Raw genomic sequence first — 20,918 nt, forward strand, 5'->3', positions numbered from 1 at the left:
TCCAACTTATTGTGTACTTAACAACCACACTTGCATTAAAATGCATTAAATATTTATAAAAAAAATATATTATAGATTCTTTAAGAACTTAAATAGTTCTCATTAATACTTCTTTTTTATCTCATTGTTTGTATTGTAATAAAAATTATTGATGTTGTAATATAAATTGTTTATGTTCTTTGGGGCCAATAATTGGAAAATAAAATATCTTCTTCGTCTTCTTCTTCTTTTTCTTCTATTATGTAGAGATTATAATATATTTTTTTATGTGTGTTCACAGTAAGTGGAAAATTAATAGAAAAAAAACGATTTGAAAAAAAGAGGGAGCTAAAATAAATTGCGGGTGTGTTCTACTTGTTGTAGTAATTCCGTCCTTGATACTAATAAATATAACAAAAAAAATTGTTGACGGGGATTGTAATCTTTCCTGCTAAAGATCGGTGGTTCCTTGGCACTTCATGGGCCTCAATCATTAAAACATTATAACCGCAAAATACTTGAGAAGCAAAAATGCTGAAAATTTCGTTCAACATCAACAATCAATCAACCAGCTTAATATTACATTGTATTTATATTTTGACTATTCAGGTAGTGAAAGTTTTGTTTTGGTGAGTTGCTAGAATTTCCAAATGAAAAATTATGTAAGTAAGTATACTTGCAACATGTCTCAATCTATTTACAAGAAATAACATGGTTTGATAGTATAACATACTTCGCCAGGACAAGGAGAACATATTCAGTGGTTAGCTTATAATAGCTTCCACTTCCTTATCCAACGCATCATGTTTTGTTGCGTTACGCATTGTGTACAAGTTTCATAACATTGGTCGAGGCAAACTAAAGTAAGAGAACGGAAACCAATTTCAAATAAATTATGTTATAAACCAATTTCAAGACGAACGTACCGAAATTGGTTTCAGTTCTTTACCTTTATGTACCTACAGACGGAAAAGGGTAAAAATTAAGCCCCCGCTGTAGCTACATCTGGAACCTAGAAATAGTTGACATTTCGCTTATTGTATTAGATAATTTGACAAAAATTAACATTGACCAAAGAATGTGATCTTGATGATATAAAAACAGCCAGACAGACAACTTACAATCATTCTGTACACAACATATAGTGCCCTTATTGCTTATAGTATCTGAGAAAGACCAAATCACAAGAACTAAAACAATTTCCGCTGACCATGAAAAGAAAACAAGGTTAGATGAAACCCGATTTTAACATGCTCCCTTTACAACCATTTGTACCGAATATACTCAACGTAAAAGTATCTGAGATGCAGACTTGACCACATAAAGGTACATACCTTTGATAACTGATCCATAAAATGAGGACACAGTCAGGTGATCCCTTTCGGAGACACATCTGACCATTATAAGGAAACCATATATCAAATAAAGTTATCATATACCAAAAATAGTTAGGACCCTTCCAAGGGTGGGAATTTCTCGCTACATTGAAGACCTGTTAGTGACCTTCTGCTGTTGTATTTTCTATGGTGGGGTTATTGTCTCTTTGACATATTCTCGATTTTCATTCTCAATTTTATTATCCAACAACTCATAAGTGAATATTTGTCCTGTATGACGTTTACATTTTGATGTCAAACACACAACTCTATGTGAATGCAGTCACATGACTTCAAATATTTCAATCCTTTATGGATTGATTTAAAATACATATATAAGTAAGCTAAGAATGTGGTTGTTCCATTTGATAGATGCTTTTTGTGGTTCTTAGTTAAATATTTGTTTGTTTTTGTTCTAATTAAGGTTGTGACACAGTGATGACTGCTTAATCCTATTTTGACAAATTTACCTATTATGTCTTGTTTTGTTCACGCATGTAAATATAATGGACCTTGATGCGACTGTCATATAAGTGAGAGGTTACGCGCTATAAAACCGGGTTCAATCCACCATTTTCTACATTTTAAAATGCCTGTACTAGGTCATATTCCTTTGGTTTGAAGTGTTCTATCATTTGATTTTGCCATTTGATTAGTGACTTTCGGTTTTGATCTTTCCTCGGAGTTCAGTATTTTTGTGATTCTACTTTCAGAGAATATAAATCTACACGAGGCACATCTTTATACAAACCCAAATATAGTCTAACCCTGAACATAAATTGATTACATTGTTGCCGTGTCAGCCAGTGGATTGTAATCACTATGTCTCTCATTCTGCCACTTTCTTTGTCGGCAAGAAAAACACTAATTTTACAAAAAATCATTTCTAAAATTATTATTCATTTTATTTAAACATATATGTTAACATTAAAACACACATGAAATTGGATCGTTTTTTTTTTTTTTATTAAAATACATTAAAATTCATAAATACAATGATAATTCATTATCCCTTATGACCATAAGCTCTGGTTTTAATGATTTTTTGCTACTCTGTTTCAAAATAACAAGCTTTTTAACAGGCTGTTATAAATTAATAGTTTATATAAATAAAGGAACCAAAAAAGCAGAAAAAATGAAGGGTTAGTGTGCTTATTTTTGAGATATAAGCCATTAAAAATTTGGTGGGAAATGATTCTTTCTAGATTTTTAATCTTTTAACATTGTTCGCTTTTCTTTTTTAAAATCTATGATAAAATAAAATGCATTTTAAAAGATTTTTTTAAATATGGCTTTTTAAACAAAATGAAATAAAATTATGCAAAGAAAAGTAGGGGTAAGTAGACAAAATTAACATGGATAAAACAAGAGGATTCCAAAAATCTTGCAAAAGTGTACATTCTTAAATTCCTCATTTGAAATTCATCTTATCTGTGAAGGGAGCTACAGTGTGTAACACCAATTTCTTTACTTTACATGCATTTAATTCTAAAACACTTTGTATCATTGCCACTGTACATTTGGTAGTATCAAAGTGTCGCGGTAGGACGAAAAATTATCAAGTTAAGATTATCTCTGGATAAAACCATTTCTTAGGACAATTTCTTTGAGAGCTTTACATTTAAAAATATAAGACACAAAAATACATAAAACATAACATACAAATCAAACAAGCAGATAAAGATTATATAGCAGTTAGAGCAGATTCTGGTGAATGTAATGAAATGAGATTAGGTAGGACACTGATGATGTTCATTTCATGCAAATAAATAAATTTATTTGATTCCAGAATAAAATTAAACTAAATGAAATGTTAGCTTTATAAAACTTCATGAAATTTTACCTTTTTTTACCTTTTTTTGAGTTTATGATTTGCTGAGGGAAACCCCCAAAAAAGGAAATAAAAATAGGAGGGTAACTTTGCCCTGTTGCTAAGATCTGATGTACCAGTTTTTTTGTGCACCAAATCTCTGGAATCTGTATGTGCAATTAGGTAGCAGTATACACAGTTAAGAGAGAGAGTGGTAGTTAGTAGTATACACAGTTAATAGAGAGTAGTTTCACACTTTGGAAGCCCTAGGGTTATTGGACAATAAAATAAAATTTTAGACTGCTGATGACAAATTAAGATTTAAAAGTGAATTTATATGAATATTAAGTTTATTTCTTACATGATTTATAGGCCTTCTGTCTCAAAGTCTGTATTTTCGTATAAGGACTAGCAATAGGCCCAGAATTAATATTAATGCTTACTTTTTGACACAATTTTTTAAAAACATAAAATGAAAGACATGATTCTATTTGATCTCTTGAAAGATTCATGTGGATAGTTCCAAAAACAGGTATTACTATACGAGGAATTGAAATTTGACTTTTTGGCCCAATTTTTGGGAAGTATGTGACATCTTTGCACCTCTTTTTGCAATTTTTATAACAAATAAATTAATATTTTTGCCATGAATACATCACAAAAGTTATATTTAGCTTTTTTAACTAGTAGAAATCAAATCAATGAAAAATACTGATTACATATATATGCATATATATGTCTTAAACAGTGAGCTTAATTTGTAAAAGCAAGTAAAAGGGGCAGGTAAAATTTATTTGGGTAAATTTTTATATAAACTAAACATGAAAACTGTGTGCCATGAAATATTGGCAATCCTAATATATTAAAAACTCATAAAAAATTGTATACCTCAAAATCCTGAAAACAATGCCACACAGTTTTATTGGTTAAGAGTTCACTCTTTTTTCATTTCAGAGTACATTTCATCCTGGGTGCCAATTCACAAAAAATTGAAAACATTCAAATTTTCTTCTAGATCTGCCCAGGTAAAGCTTAATGAAAAGCTCATTATAAAAGGATAGTTTATCTGCACTAATGATTATGTAGTGGAATGATAATAATATATAATTACAACAATACCATTGATTGTATAATGTTTGGAACCAGGAATGGAACAACCAAGGATACAATATAATGTTGGACCTTCTATTTCAATACATTATCAAATTATTTTTTTATTACCATGAACATGATGAAATGGACTAAATCTTTCAACACACTGCAGTAAAATTATTTTGGGAGTTTCTCTTACCAATTTATGTACTCTGCAATCGGCTAGAGTATCATTTTACTAGCTTTTTTTTTACCTTTACTATATCAAAATGTTTATTTTCATGTCATGTAGGTACAATTGTATGAATTCAACATCATCATCATCATTTGTTTACTTGACTTCAATTTATTACATTTACTTGAGTCTACTCAAATTGCTAAACCAATAGAAACTATGTAAAATTTGTTAGTCTGCATAATATAAAACCTGGTATAAAATTATTTACATATCATGAAGGTAAAAATGTGTGATTTGAACATTATCTTTATCATTTTCTTACTTATACCATATATGTAAATGTGTTATTTAAGGTTCTTTTTGCACAAAACAAGTATAATACTACCAAAACTACTTATACAATTCCCCCCAAAAAAAACTATAAACCTAACAAACAGATCAATAAACAAAAAAAAACAATAATAATATACATGTACATGTAACTATCAATAAGTTTAAAACAAAAGATTTTCACAAAATACAAATAAGGCACTCAACTGCTCCCTTATTTAAGTGATATTGGGCTAGTGATAAACAAAATGTATTTGCATATGTTGGTGATTCTCATATTCTTTTCATATTGCAGTCATTTATTTGATTCAAACTGACAAGAATATCTACACATTATTAAGGTAGATTGGGTGTCTTTGTCTGAGCATCCCTTCTGAGTATGTTGCAAAATACTTTACCAAATATCATTCATTATACAACAAAAAATATCTAGAACTTGAAATTAAAGATTAAATATAAGAAAATTTAAAATTATCAGAAAAAATCCTTTAAAAGCAAGGGTAGATAAATATATTGATTTTGCTAGAAAAAAAAATTCTTTGATATTTTTCAGAAAATAAGGCCTGTAAGCCCCTATACATATTAGATATTTCAGAAGCATAAATGTCAAAAAAGCAATTTCCTCATTGAATTCTATCTACTTAGTAAGGAACAAGAATGTGTCCAAAGTACACGGATGCCCCACTGGCACTATCATTTTCCATGGTCCATGGACCATGAAATTGGGTCAAAAGTGTAATTTGGCTTTAAAATTAAAAAGATCATATCATAAGCAGCAAGTGTACTAAGTTTCAAGTTGATTGAACTTCAGCTTCATCAAAAACTACCTTGACCAAAAACTTTAACCTGAAACTCCAATTTTCATTTTCTATGTTCAGTTGACCGTAAAATTGGGGACAAAAGTCTATATTGGCTTTAGAATTAGAAAGATCATATCATAAGCAACAAGTGTACTAAGTTTCTAGTTGATTGGACTTCAGCTTCATCAAAAACTACCTTGACCCAAAACTTTAACCTGCAGACGAACGAACAAACGAACAGACGGATGCACGAACAGACGGATCGACGAACAGACGGATCGACGAACAAACAAACGAATGAACGGACGGATGAACTAAGGGAGCCACAGACCAGAAATCATAATGCCCTCAACTATCGTAGGTGGGGCATAAAAATTAAGTTTCCCCATTATAACCAATATAAAATGAGCTTGATTTCATTAATTTCAATGCATTTTGACAACAACTAAAAACAAGGAAGTGACACCAAGTGTTGTTTTTCTTTAAATTTGAAAGAATAGTAACAAAGAAGAAGCCTTTTCCAAATTTCAAAACACCTAAAGACACCCCAGCTACCTAAAATTGTTTTTGTGCTATAGTGCTTTCAGAAAAGAACAGTTTCCTACAAACAACATTGTTCCTGACAGTGACTTGTTTGAATATTAAATAAAATTAACCTATCAGACTCTATTTCACAACATTTAAAGGCAAAACAAAACAATCACAAAATTAGTGCCACATCTGAATGGATAATGAATTAACATTTTTTTAACAATATGGTTCAGATAATGAATATAATGAACAGTGAGCCAGTGAGTGTTTGATGTGCTTACATTATGTATGAGAGGGGTGTGAATTTTGGATTTTAAGATAAAAGCATACTTTTACAAGTGGAACTTATTTGTTTTAAATTATTTTTTTTTTAGTTAGTTAAAAAACAAGGACTTATACTTCATAGTAGTAAAACTATATATGTGAAAGTGACACAAATGGCCTCGTCCCAAAAAGTAGAAAAATCTGCAATTTCAATATAAACACATGTGGACACAAACATGATCATAGTGTCTCATTGATATGTTCATAATTATAAATTAACTGTTAACAAAACTCAGATCAAAATGTGGAGGCCTATAGAAAAAAAGTTTGTATAACTGTTAATAAAATTTAGATCAAAATGTGGAGGCCAATAGAAAAATGTCTGTATAACTGTGATTTTCAACAATTTTCATAGTTGTAAACCCTCAATTTTGGCAAAAATTAATGGAGAGGAACAAAACTTAAACTTGATCTGTAACTCATCATAAATAACTCACATACCAAAAATCAGCCCAATAACTGAAAGCGCTTAGAAAAAAGTCTGTATAACTGTTATTTTCAACAATTTATCAAAGTCCAAAGCCTGTAATTTCAGCAAAAATTGGTGAAGTGGAATAAAACTTACACTTGACCTGCGTCTCATCATGGTTACCTAACATACCAAAAATCAGCCCAATATGTGGAGGCATTTATAAAAAAAACTCTGTATAATGCAAATGTAATGGTTTGCAGCAGAATAATGGAATGACTGAATTATGGACAAGGGTAAACTATATGGCAACGACAACTTTGTTGAGGGGCCATAAAAAAAACATGAATCACAAACTGTTGGGCGAGTGGAGCATGAACTGATCCGAATCTCATCCAGTTTGGTAAGCAGTAAAAAAAAAATCACACTATTTACAATATACATTCCATTTTTAAACTGCTAAAACTTTATTCACTTGAATTGTATTAAAAAATTACAAGAGATTTCAAAGTATATCAATAATTAATATATCTATTTTTTTATTTCATTCTGGAGACTAAAATATATTTTTTTGTTATATAATTCAATTTAAAAAAAAAATTACATCATGCATTTCTGTTATTATTGTCAGCTTGTGACCAACTATTGAAAATTACTAATAATATAATATAAAATTTTGCAAAAATGGCAAATAAATTCTAAGTTATGATAGTTTTACAGAAACTAATAGTTATCACCTTAATTTTAACAAATCATAGTCAGACTTCAAATTGTTATTTTACTCATATGACTTAAGGCTGTGTGTGTTTATGTCTTTTCTACATTACAAATAGTCAGTAACAGCTAAGATCTGTGTGCTCAATTAAATGAGGGACAGTTAAAAAAAAAAAAAACAGTTGTTACTTTTATGACAACAATTTTTTTAATATATGATAGTCGCCAGATTTCCAAGCTATTAAGTTAAGGTACCTTCAAGTACTTTTAATAATTGTAGATATATATTACAGTGAAAATCATAATGTTATAAATGAACTCTTTATTTTTGTCTGTTTAACATGTTTAACCTTAGTAATCTTCCTGTTTGTAACATTGAATGAAGTAAATCAGGTCATAAACCTCTTTAGTGGTAATCCTTTTATATTATATTATGTATTTCCCCTATTAAAACATCCTGCATGAATACATTGTATGAAAGTTTTACATTTACAAAGTATACATAAAAAAAAATGTGTTAAATGTGCATAATGTGTCATTCATTTGATAAACACTCATCAATTTAAAGCAATACAACAAGATTAGCTAGCTGAATGTTATTGTTTGGAGAAACAGTAGCGAGTCATATATACAGAATTTTCCTGTTACTGCATACAATGCAAGGTGACGTTTACTGGTTCTCAAACATTAAAGCTAGGGTCATCATTCTAAACGGATGTCAATTTTTGGCAAAAAAATATGAATAAGTGACCTTTCATGGATTTTCAGATTCTAAAAGAATTATTAGTTTTCTTTGTGTAATCAGAGGTGCCTTAAGTATATAAACTTTCAATACCTGTGTATTAACAAGAATGCACACACTGAAATGTCTCGACTTCTTTACTAATCATTGATATAATGTTGATAGACCTAAATATAAAGCTTTATTACAACTGTCACATAAACTTAACATTAACCAAGAAAACAAAACATTGATCAAAGAACCATGAAAATAAGGTCAAAATCAGATGAACCATGCCAGGCAGACATGTACAGCTAACAATTCTTCAATACAATAAATATAGTTGACTTATTGCTTATAAAATAAAAAAGAAAACAGACCAAAGCACAAACACTTAACACTTAGCAATGAACCGTGAAAATGAAGTCAAGGTCAAATAAAATCTGCTTAACAGACATATAGATCATAAAATATTTCCATACACCAAATATAGTTGATCAAATGCATAAAGTATTAGAAAAATAGACCAAAACTCAAAAACTTAACTTTGACCACTGAACCATGAAAATGAGGTCAAGGTCATATGACACCTGTCAGCTACACATGTACACCTTACAATCATTCCATAAACCAAATATAGTAGACCTATTGGATATAGTATAAGAGAAACAGACCAAAACACAAAAACTTAACTATAACCACTGAACCATGAAAATGAGGTCAAGGTCAGATGACACCTGCCAGTTGGACATGTACACCTTACAATCCTTCCTACACAGAATATACTAGACCTATTGCTTATAGTATCTGAGATATGGACTTGACCACCAAAACTTAACCTTGTTCACTGATTGATGAAATGAGGTCGAGGTCAATTGAAAACTGTCTGAAAGACATGAGGACCTTGCAAGGTATGCACATACCAAGTTTAGTTATCCAATTATTTATAATAAGAGAGAATTAAACATTACAAAAAATCTTAACTTTTTTTCAAGTTGTCACTGAACCATGAAAATGAGGTAAAGGACATTGGACATGTTACTGATGGAAAGTTTGTAACATGAGGCATCTGTATACAAAGTATGAAGCATCCAGGTCTTCTACCTACTAAAATATAAAGCTTTTAAGATGTTAGCTAACGCTGCCCCTGCCTCCGCATGATCACTATTCCTATGTCAAGCTTTTTGCAACAAAAGTTGCAGGCTCGACAAAAGTCACTGTTAACACCAAGATATCAAATCTATTTCTTATACCAAGGAATAAAATATTTTTTAATTGAAAACTTCATCTTAACAATTTTTCAAAAAAATGTAAAATATTACTTTTAATACTTAAAATTTGGGGTGGTGAATTTTGGGGAAAAAAATCATTTAAGGTAGCAAAATACCAAGACTTTTTTTTACTTCCAATCTCCAACCTTTAAAATGCTGTTACTTTCTTAAGACTGCATATAAATAAATAAACTGTTATCACAGAGATATGTCTCGCTTTTTTGTAATTTCTATAATGCAAATGTTAAAATAAAAATAGCAACACTTTAAAATGCAAGTTTAGCAAATATTCAAAGTCAATCAACTATGACTAAAGGTACATAGCTAAACAATCTCCATGGAAATGAGATGTGCCAATGCTAATTCAACTGCATACCAAATACCATTGACTTATCATAAATAGTTCTCTTTAAACAAACCTAAAAACAAACTAATCATGTAAACTAAACCAAGTCAATAAACCATAACTGAGGGGAGGGTAAAAAAAAATCCATGGTAATGAGATGTGCAAATGTTATATATATATACAAAATATTTGCAAAAGCAAATTTACAGATCTAACATTGTTGGGTTGATGTTTAGAAGAGTTATATATATAATATATATAATACAACTGCATACCAAGTATCATTGACCTACCACTACTGGTTCCCCATAAACTGACCTAACCACAAACTAATACATGAAAACTAAGCAAAAGTTTCAAAGTCAATAGACCATAACTGAGGGGATGGGGTCAAATAATCTCCATGGCAATGAGATGTGCCAGTACTTATACAAATGCATACCAAATATCATTGACTTACCACTAGTAGTTCACTGTAAACTAGACCTAATCAAAAACTCATTCATTGTTGACACTGCCATTGCCGCCGCCGGAAACAGCATACCTATGTCAGTATGTCTTGCTTTTTGACAATAAAAGAAGTATATATAGATAGATAAAAAATAAATCTTTTTTTAAATGAATGCAATATTTTTGTTATAAATGCAATCATTATGATTCAATTACTTTTTGCTTTTTGCTGAATTTTGGAGAAAAAAAAATATTCCCTTGTGAACTGGAAGTGTGGTGTTATTTACACCAATTTGAAGGTAACTAACCAATCAGATTGCAAAATTCTTGCTTTATAAGAAATATATTTATACCTCATAAAACACCAGGAACTTTTAATTAACAGATTAATTCATTTCTTTTTTATGACAATTTTTTGACAAAATTTCAATTCAATAAGTTCAATATTTAAAAAAAAAATGTTCAACAACAGATAATGAGACAAACTCATATTGACAAAGGATTTGTATAGTTCTTACTATACAAATCCTTATGTTTGCCTAACACATATTTATAATATTTTGATTTTTTTATATTCTTTTTCACTTGATCAACCTTTATCTTACTATCATACTTAATTGAAAAAATTATTCACATTGTGATTCAGCATTAATACTTTACATTTGCGATTCGTCTGTCTTAGTATGAGCTACTACTGTATCAGTATTTTTATCGCACCCTACAAGGAAAATAATTCAATTTGTTAATACAAAAATTTAAATGACCCCTACATGTTTCTGGGAAAATTTCCTTCAAGATTCCTGTGAGTCAAAAATATAAATCAAAGTGCAGAAGTGTTCTACAGTAGATTGCTGACCCAATAATTCAATGTTTTCGTGACATATGTAGGTATCATTCTTATGTAAATGACTAACACCTGAGGACAGACTGGTCATATCAATCAACTTTAGAAAAGTCTATTGACAATTGAATTTGAATACTGTAAATTTAGAAATTGTTGTGTGCAATTTTTATTGTGGTTTTTCATAAGAGGACAAAAATGCAAGTTTAATTATTGCTATCTAAAAAAAAAGATGAATGGGCCCATGGGATACATATGATGCCCCAACTTGCATATCATAGAAAGTTATTAATGGGCATAACTGAAGAAAGGTAAAGTGGCTCTACCCAAATTTAAACTTGATCCTAGTTATTTTTGGAAATAAGCATTGTGTAAACATTTCATAATATTTGGTAGAGGCCAACTTAAGTTAGAGAACAGAAACCAAAAAAAAACGCAATTGTTCCATTAGTAAATAGTGAATGGTTAAAGTGAAACAACCAAAATTAAAAGTTGATCTGTGCTGTATGGTAAAAGGCATTGTGTACAAGTTTCACAATATTTAGTTACAAAAACTAGAGTAAAAGAACAGAAATGAAAAATTCAGCATAAATCTAGAACAGTTTAAAGTGAAGCCACCAAAATTCAAACTTGATCTGTGTTGTGTGGTAATAAGCATTTTGCATAAGTTTCATATCATTTGGTTGAGGCAAGCTAAATTGAGAGGACTAAGCAAATTCATTTTTTATATACAGACAGACATTCCCACCTATCTAAGGACAAAGGTAAACAAGTAAAGAGCTGCACCATGAGCACATTATACAGCTATCACCTTTTCAACAAATAAAGTTCCTTACTCCTAATTGTCAGAAATTTATAAAAAAATAAAATAAAAGCAGATTAATTTAATAGATATAACCCAGTCACCAAAGTATCATGAAAACTGTTCAAAGCATTTGTGAGTTATCGTTTGAAAACTGGAAAATCCCCCCTTTTTTTTTTTAATAAAATCCCTTACCTTGGAAACATTAAATCTAAAATTATCAAAGTTGAAGGGAGCTTAGATATGTCAATAGATATGAACAATTCACCAAAGATTTATGAAAATTGCTTTTAACATTTTCAGTTATTATCTGACAACAGAAGGACTGACAGATGGAAAGACAGACAACAGTATATCATTTATAAAACATCCCATAAATGGACATATAAAATGAAACTCTCATAATTAAAATGTTCCCTTTTATCTACTATATTTATTTATTTCCTCCCTTTTTGAACATGTAAGGATTTAAGTCCTTATTTACAAGTCATACATGTACGTTTTTTTTCAATGTTACATGTTTCTAATTTTTTATTGTTTATGTTTTTTAGTAACTAGAGACTCTAAAGAGCCTGTGTCGCTCGCCTTGGTCTATGTGCATATTAAACAATGGACACAGATGGATTCATGACAAAATTGTGTTTTGGTGATGGTGATGTGTTTGTAGATCTTACTTTACTGAACATTCTTGCTGATTACAATTATCTATTTCTATAACTGTTACAGTAGTTTCTGTGAAAAAAGTTAGTGAAAATCTACAAATTTTATAAAAATTGTTTAAAATTGACTGAAGGGCAATAACTCCTTAGGGGGTCAATTGACTATTTTGGTCATGATGACTTATTTTAGTTCTTACTTTGCTGTACAATATATTGCTGTTTACAGTTTATCTCTATATATAATAATATTCAAGATAATAACAAAAAAACAGCAAAATTTCCTCAAAATTACAAATCAAGGGGCAGCAACCTAACAACCGATCATCCGATTCATCTGAAAATTCCAGTGACAAGGACGGACACAGGACGAGGACAGACGCAGGACGAGGACTGAGGCCAGACACAGGAAGCAAAGTGATGGGAAAAGCTCACTTGGCTTTTAATAATAATAATTTATCAAAGTCCAAAGCCTGTTATTTCAGCAAAAGTTAGTGAAGTGGAATGAAACTTAAACTTGATTAACTCATCATGGTTAACTCACATACCAAAAATCAGCCCAATATCTGAAGGCATTTAGAAAAACACTCTGTACAATGGTTTGTTGCCGAATGACAGAATTTAGGAATTATGGAATAACAGAATTTCGGAAACATGGAATATTGGAAATAAGGATTTTGGACAAGGGTAAAATTATATGGCACCGACAACTTCATTGCTGGGCCATTAAAAGTCAACAATATCACTGCTGAGACAGATGAATGGACTGACGGACAGATAGACATGACAGAGGTTAAACAGTGTACCCCCACTTTTTTTGTAGTGAGGGTATAGAAAGAATGGAGCTTTGAAACACCAAAGATAGTATGTTTATGATTCAGAAATTTTCAATGAAATGTAGGATTTATTTCATACAACTGTCAAATTCAAGGGAATTTTTTTATTAAACCTTTTTGGTATGCAATAGGGTATGATTTACTTTGATTTTATGACATTGCACCTGAAACATTTGGAATAAAAAAAAGAATAGCAAAGCCCATTTAATGCTCCCCCTATTTTTAACATTAAATACAGATGTCTTATTAATTGTTTAAATGTCGAATTTTTTAGATGTTTTAGATATCATGGATATTGCTATAATTTTTACAGGATAGGTTTCACAACAACAAAAAACTCACATTGTAAATTTTGATAGCATCTTTCCTAAGCACTATTTGCTGCAATCACAATTTTTAATCACAATTGTAAGTTATCCAATAAACACAATAATTAATACAAAAGTTTCAGAATTTACAAGGCTTTTAAGGCTTTGTAGTGTGCATATATAACTTAACTATGGTGCTTAACTTACTTATCCATTTCTTCCTTTTCTTCCATGCTAGCAGTAGCAAAACTAGGAGAACAAAAATCCCCACCACAGAAACTATGATTACTGTTGGATTTCCTGCAATTGACATTAAAATCTGATATATATGAAACAATATAATTTTGTACCAAAAAGTACACTCACAAAAATATTGAACTACGATGAAAATTCAAAACAGAAAGTCCCTTATCAAATGGCAAAAGATAAAACATATAAAATGAATGGACAGCACACTTTCTTGCTACTTGCAAATCTGTCCTGGATGACGTGAGAATCTGTCACGCTTGAACTAAATGTATTGATGTCGTACAACAATCTCTTTCCCATTATGGCATCAGATATTTTGTATTATATAACAGGAACTTTTGTGATGTTAAGTAATGGCAGACAAATAGCAATAAGGGGTATAGAAGTTGTACCTTATTTACAAGGATATCATGGACACATTACAATATTGAGTATTACCAAAACTATTTACTGTGGTCAATTAAGATTGGCATTAAAGTAGAGGTACAATGGACAAAATATAATTTCAATTTGAGTGTAAATCATGACAGTTAATTGTCAATCATACAAGTATTGTATCAGAACTCTTATAGCATTGCAAAAAATGATCTGCAAGGCTCATGCCAGCTAATGATTAGACTGCAAAGATCAAACCCTGAACAGTTGGGGCAGCCAAGTATGGACACTACATTCAAATTTGATAGAGCTCTGAATTTGGATTGTGATTATAAATATTTGACACAGCATAGGTTTCTGACACAGAATGAAAGTGGTCAAAGAACTTAAAAAATACTGCTATGGTTCAATATCCAATATCTAAATACTTGGTTAGGTTCAGCATATCCAAGTACAACTAGAAGTTGATTTATTTATGTATTAATGGACAATATACATGATATAAGCTTAGTATTTTAATTCAGTTTAAGCTGTAATTGGTAGGAAACTTCTAATAGATTAATCAATAATTTGTTGATGTCATTAGCATTTTCAAAGAATAAACTACAATTACTTATAAATGTCATATATCAGAAATTTGTGAAAATCAAGAGGGAGCTTACAATTACATCAATAGATATGAACAATATTACAAAGTTTTATGAGAATTGCTAAAAGCATTTTTGAGTTATCATCCGGAAACTGGAAAATCCCTCCTTTTTTAATGAATAAAAACCTATATCTAAGAAATGTAAAACGTAAAATTAATAAATTTCATATGGGAGCTGTAATATTGATAGATATAAAAAATTCACCTAAGTTTCATGAGAACTGCTGAAAGCATATATTTGAGTTATTGTCTTAAAAATGGGAAATACCCTCTTTTTATGAATTTAACCTTGTGACTCAGAAACATAAAATCTAAAATTTTATAAATCTAAAGGAAGCTCATGTAAATATAAAAATATAAACAATAAAAAAAAAATTCTTGCAATTTGTTGAAAGCATTCTTGAGTTATTATTAGAAATTTGGAAAAAAACCTTTTTTTAATGAATATCCTCAAAACTAGGAAATTTAAACTATAAAATTTATAAAAAAAAAAAAAAGAAGGGAGCTTATGGCCTTGAGATATCATTGTTTCTCAGAGACACAATTGATGCCCCTGCAGATTCAAAGAGTTTTTTTAAAAAGTATAACATTTAACCCCAAGAATGACAAAGTTAAATTGTCTTCGAAAAGAGCAAAAATTAATAAAAAATAAAAACCCTGACCACATGTACACCTTCAATATATTTTCTAACAGACAGCAAAGTCAAAACTTCCTAGCATTTTAACTGTAGGAGAAGTTATCTGGAAACACTCCTCTTATGCAAGTAAATACTCCAAAAATTGACAAAGTTCAAAAGTCTCCCAAAAGAGCAAATACAATGTGTCGATAAAATTAACAAGTGAAACAGGGAGCTACTGCTCACTGATGATACCCCTGCCGCAAGTGGATAATTTTAATACTGAAAAGTAAACAAGATGCTGTTGAGTGGTAAATCAGAGAAACGCATCACACGGTATAGCAGACTTGTATAAACCCTGAAACCCAATTTTAAAAATCCTTGTATTGTTGTTCCTGAGAGAAATTTGAAGAAAAATATTCATGGGACAGTTGGACAGACAAGACAGACTGAGGGACTGATGGACTGATGAACAGACAGACTGACAGTGGTAAAACAGTATACCCACTTTTTCAAAGCAGGGGTATAATAAATTGACCTATTGCATATAGCTTCTAGGAAACAAACTGAATCAGGAAAACCTAACATTGAGCAAAAGACATGAAAATGAGGGTCAAGTCAGATGCTACCTGCCAGGCAAACATATAAACCTCACAGTAATTCAATACATCAAATAAAGTTAACCTATTGTATACAGTATTTAAAAAACAAACCAAACCAAAACCAGATGCTCCACAGGGCACAGCTTTATATGACTGCAGAGGTTGAACCCTGAATGGATGGGCAAGTATGGTCACAACATTAAAGCTGGATTTAGCTCTAAATTTGGATTGTGATTAAAAAGTTGACACTGCATAGGTTTCTGACACAGAATGAACGTGGTCTTGTGCCTGATATTCATATGATGAAGACATAATCTTTCTATCAGTTTAATTGAGGTCTGGAGCTGGCATGTCAGTTAACTGCTAGTAGTCTGTTGTTATTTATGTATTATTGTCATTTTATTTATTTTCTTTTGTTACATCTTTTGACATCCGACTCGGACTTCTCTTGAACTCAATTTTAATGTGCGTATTGTTATGCGTTTACTTTTCTACATTGGCTATAGGTATAAGGGTAGGGTTGAGATCTCATAAAGATGTTTAACCCCACCGCAATTTTGCGCCTGTCCCAAGTCAGGAGCCTCTGGCCTTTGTTAGTCTTGTATGATTTTAAATTTTAGTTTCTTGTGTATAATTCGGAGTTTAGTATGAAGTCTATTATCACTGTACTATTATGCATATTTTTAGGGGCCAGCTGAAGGACGCCTACGGGTGTGGGATTTCTCGCTACATTGAAGACCCATTGGTTGCCTTCGGCTGTTGTCTGCTCTATGGTCGGGTGGTTGTCGCTTTGACATATTCACCATTTCCTTTCTCAATTTTATCTAATGAACTTTAAAAAAATGTTTTGCCTTTGAGCAATACACTATGCTGTTGAATTTTAATCCTCTCAAAAAAAATTTTGAAGAAATTTTCTTTTTATTTATGAAATCTGAAATGAGAAAAATTAATCCCCCCACACCTCCCATTTTTTTCACATCCCACTTTTCCTTATTCCAGAACTGATCTCAATTCAAACTTCTAACTTCTAACAGTATCTACTCATTTAAATACATCATAAAATATTAAAATGTAAAAAAAGTGCTTTTTATTACTGAATGGTAAAGATTGTTTTATTATTTATCAGTTGGTAGTAAAAGTGAATATACATTGTATATTGTATAAAGCAATAATTTAAGTTGATTCAACTACTATTCTGAACAAAGAAAGATAACTCAAATTGAAAATTTCTTGCTATTGATTGTGCAATTTGATATTTCTTGCTATTTGCGCAATACTGTGCAATTGAAAATACTTGCTATTGCACAATACTGTGCAATTGAAAATTTCTTGCTATTGCTGAATACTGTGCAATTGAAAATTTCTCGCTATTGCTGAATACTGTGTAATTGAAGATTTCTTGCTATTAATGAATACTGTGCAATTGAAAATTTCTTGCTATTGCACAATACTTTTAATAATTTTGGATCCCGATTTTTGACCAACTTGAAACTGGTCAATAATAAAAAATCTAAGTTCATGTTTAGATTCAGCATATCAAAAAAGTCCAAGAATTTAAATTTATTAAAATCAAACTTAGTTTAATTTTGGACCCTTTGGACCTTAATGTAGACCAATTTGAGAACGGGACCAAAAATTAAGAATCTATATATTCAGTTCAATTTGGCATATCAAAGAACCCCAATTATTCAATTTTTGATGAAATCAAACAAAGTTTGATTTTGGACCCCTTATTCCTGAACTGTTGGGACAAAAACTCCCAAAATCAATCCCAACCTTCCTTTTGTGGTCATAAACCTTGTGTTTAAATTTCATAGATTTACTTATACTAAGATTATGGAGCGAAAACCAAGAAAAATACTTATTTGGGCTCCTTTTTTCCCCTAATTCCTAAACTGTTCGGACCTCAACTCCCAAACCAATCCCAACCTTCCTTTTGTGGTCATAAACCTTGTGTCAAAATTTCATAGATTTCTATTTAATACTTAAACTAAAATTATAGTGGGAAAACCAAATGTCTTCATAAACGACGACGATGCCAATGTGATACCAATATACGACCAAAAAAATTTCAAATATAAAAACTTTACTTTTACCACTGAACCATGAAAATGAGGTCAAGGTGGAGGAAAATGACACCTGCCAGTTGGAAATCTGCACCTAAAAACATTCCATACCCCCAAATAGAGAGCCATTGTGTAGTGATTAGTGCATCAGACTACTAACACAAAGGTTCCTGGTTTGATTCCTGTTCGGGATGAAAATTTTAGGAACTTGATTTTCGGCTCTCCCTTGACACCATTTGCGAGTATGGTCTTGAGGAAATTATGATTCTCTGTCGGACGGGGAGGATAAATGGCTGACCCGTGTTAAAAAAGAGTCATATCTCTTGCACGTTAAAGACACCCTTGTAGATTTCAAAAAAGAGTAGGCTAATGCCGCTACAAGGCAGCACTCGCACCCGCAGAGTGGAAAAGGATTAATATAAGTTGCAAAACTTGTTTCCCAATCCACTATAAATAAATATGCTTAAACTAATAGAGTAGACCTATTGCTAATGGTATTTGAGATAATGACTTGACCACCATAAACTTAACCAATTGTTGTTCACTGATCCATGAAATGAGGTTAAAGTCAAGCTAAAACTGCTGGAGAGACATGATGACCTTGCAAGGTTTTGCACATACCAAATATAATCCAATTACTAATCATAAAAGAGAAATCAACATTACAAAAAGTCTTATCACTTTTTTTTCAAAAAGTCACTGAACCATGAAAATAAAATTGAAATCAAACACAATAGACATATGACAGATTGTAACTTGTTAACATAAGGCATTTATATAGAAAGTATAAAACATCCAGGTCTTCTACCTTTTTAAGAAGTCAGCTAATGCCCGATCTCTATCCCTATGTTTGGCTTTCTGCAACAGAAGTCACAGACTCAACAAAATTTAGAATACACACCGTTTTCAGGTTAAGGCAATGGTTTACTTGAAAGCAAATGTGTGTTTTGTGCCATTTAAGATTTTTAAGTTTACTGCAGAGTAAAAGTGGTGTTAACACAAAGTGCACAAGAGTCTGTTGCTGTGTTGACATTACAAACCTCAACACCAGCTGATTGCCATTGATCCAGCCAAATACTACACAACAGGAGACAGTAGGACTAGGGGCAACCACAAACTTAGACAAACTAGAGTGAAGAGGGACGTATACTACCACTCATTCTTCCCACGAACAACTAGAGAATGGAATTAACTCCCCGAATCTGTAGTGGAGTCTGAATCTCTTAGAGGACTTCAGGGCCAAAGTGAATACCATCCCCTGGACCCAGCCACATCTGAAATAGACAGCATGATAACCAGTGTACATAGATGTAATTAATATCATATTTTATTGTAAAAACTTTCCAGATTATTTCCTGGACTTTTACTTTTGGCCTCCTGTCTGTTTGAGATGCGCCCGAGTCAATTACGAAGAAGAAGAAGAAGAAGAAGAAGAAGAAGAAGAAGAAGAAGAAGAAGAAGAAGAAGAAGAAGAAGAAGAAGAAGAAGAAGAAGAAGAGTATATGCTGCCTAACTTTTCTTTGTCATTTACATGGTTTGTCTGCACACACCTAAACATGCATCTTCAATTCCATTCTCAATTTTATCAATTTTATCTTCAACAATGAACACTTTATAAGATAAGATGAAAAGAAATTGTAAATGAATTATTATCAGCAATACAATATCAGCAAAAATAAATTTTAGTCATGAACTATGTGGTATATTAAAGTCTACCATAATGGAGAGTGTCCACTGATGTTCATTGCATGGACACTGCTGGCATCTGTAATATGTTATAACTTTATTTTTTTATTTGACATCACTTCAAGTCATTTAAGTGCTCTTTGTATTTCTTTCTATTTCTAGTGAAAGTTGAACACAAAATTCTTATACATATATGTAATATAGACGATTTTTTTTTAAATCATCTTATTTTACTAATTACCTGAATCAGAACACATGTTTCCTGCTACAGTTGTTTGGAAAATAAGTCCACTTGAACTCGCAAGATAATATTTTAATAGAAGTTGTCCATTACATGTCATCTCTGTGAGATCATATGTCAGTTCAGCATTCCCTTTATAGAATAAACCATCTTTTTGCAGATCTATCTTCATGAATTCTGTTAAGTTTTTTCCCTGAAATTATAATGTTTTTTTTACTGAAAACATCCTTACTGAAAAATAATCATTCAATCAAATTACTAGAAAATAATCATACATACAATTTACTGAAAACCAGGTGCTCTGCAAGGCACAACTTTATATAACTGCAGAAGTCAAACCCTAAACAGTTGGGGCAAGTATAGACACACCATTCAAGCTTGATACAGCTCTGAATTTAGATTGCAATCAAATATTTGACATAATATGAGTTTCTGACACAAAACAAATGTCAAGATCTTACAAATCTATTGCACAATATTGTGAAATTAAAGATTTCTTTTTTTAACTTTTCAAAAATTTATAAAATTTTAGAAATACATAGATGCCAACCCCTTTTGACACAATCAGTAACAAACTATCAAATTTGCTGTATTTTTTAAAAGTTTTCAGTATGCGTATGGTGGGACCGTACGAGTATGCGTAAACCGTCCAAATACTT

General features: G+C 31.1%; 1 protein-coding gene across 1 annotated transcript in view; it reads right to left on the minus strand.

The window, feature by feature from the left end:
- LOC134684744 (uncharacterized) overlaps positions 1–20,918 on the minus strand; it is a 118,676-nt gene that overhangs the window by 78,872 nt on the left and 18,886 nt on the right. Inside the window, exons 6-7 of the mRNA XM_063544051.1 lie at positions 20,260–20,452; positions 13,982–14,074 (exon numbers count right to left, since the gene is read on the minus strand). Coding sequence (XP_063400121.1) covers positions 13,982–14,074; positions 20,260–20,452 — 286 coding nt within the window. The remainder of the gene's footprint in view (positions 1–13,981; positions 14,075–20,259; positions 20,453–20,918) is intronic.

The sequence above is a fragment of the Mytilus trossulus genome, chromosome 9 (assembly GCF_036588685.1).
Source record: "Mytilus trossulus isolate FHL-02 chromosome 9, PNRI_Mtr1.1.1.hap1, whole genome shotgun sequence".
In the NCBI taxonomy this organism is placed as follows: Eukaryota; Metazoa; Mollusca; class Bivalvia; order Mytilida; family Mytilidae; genus Mytilus; species Mytilus trossulus.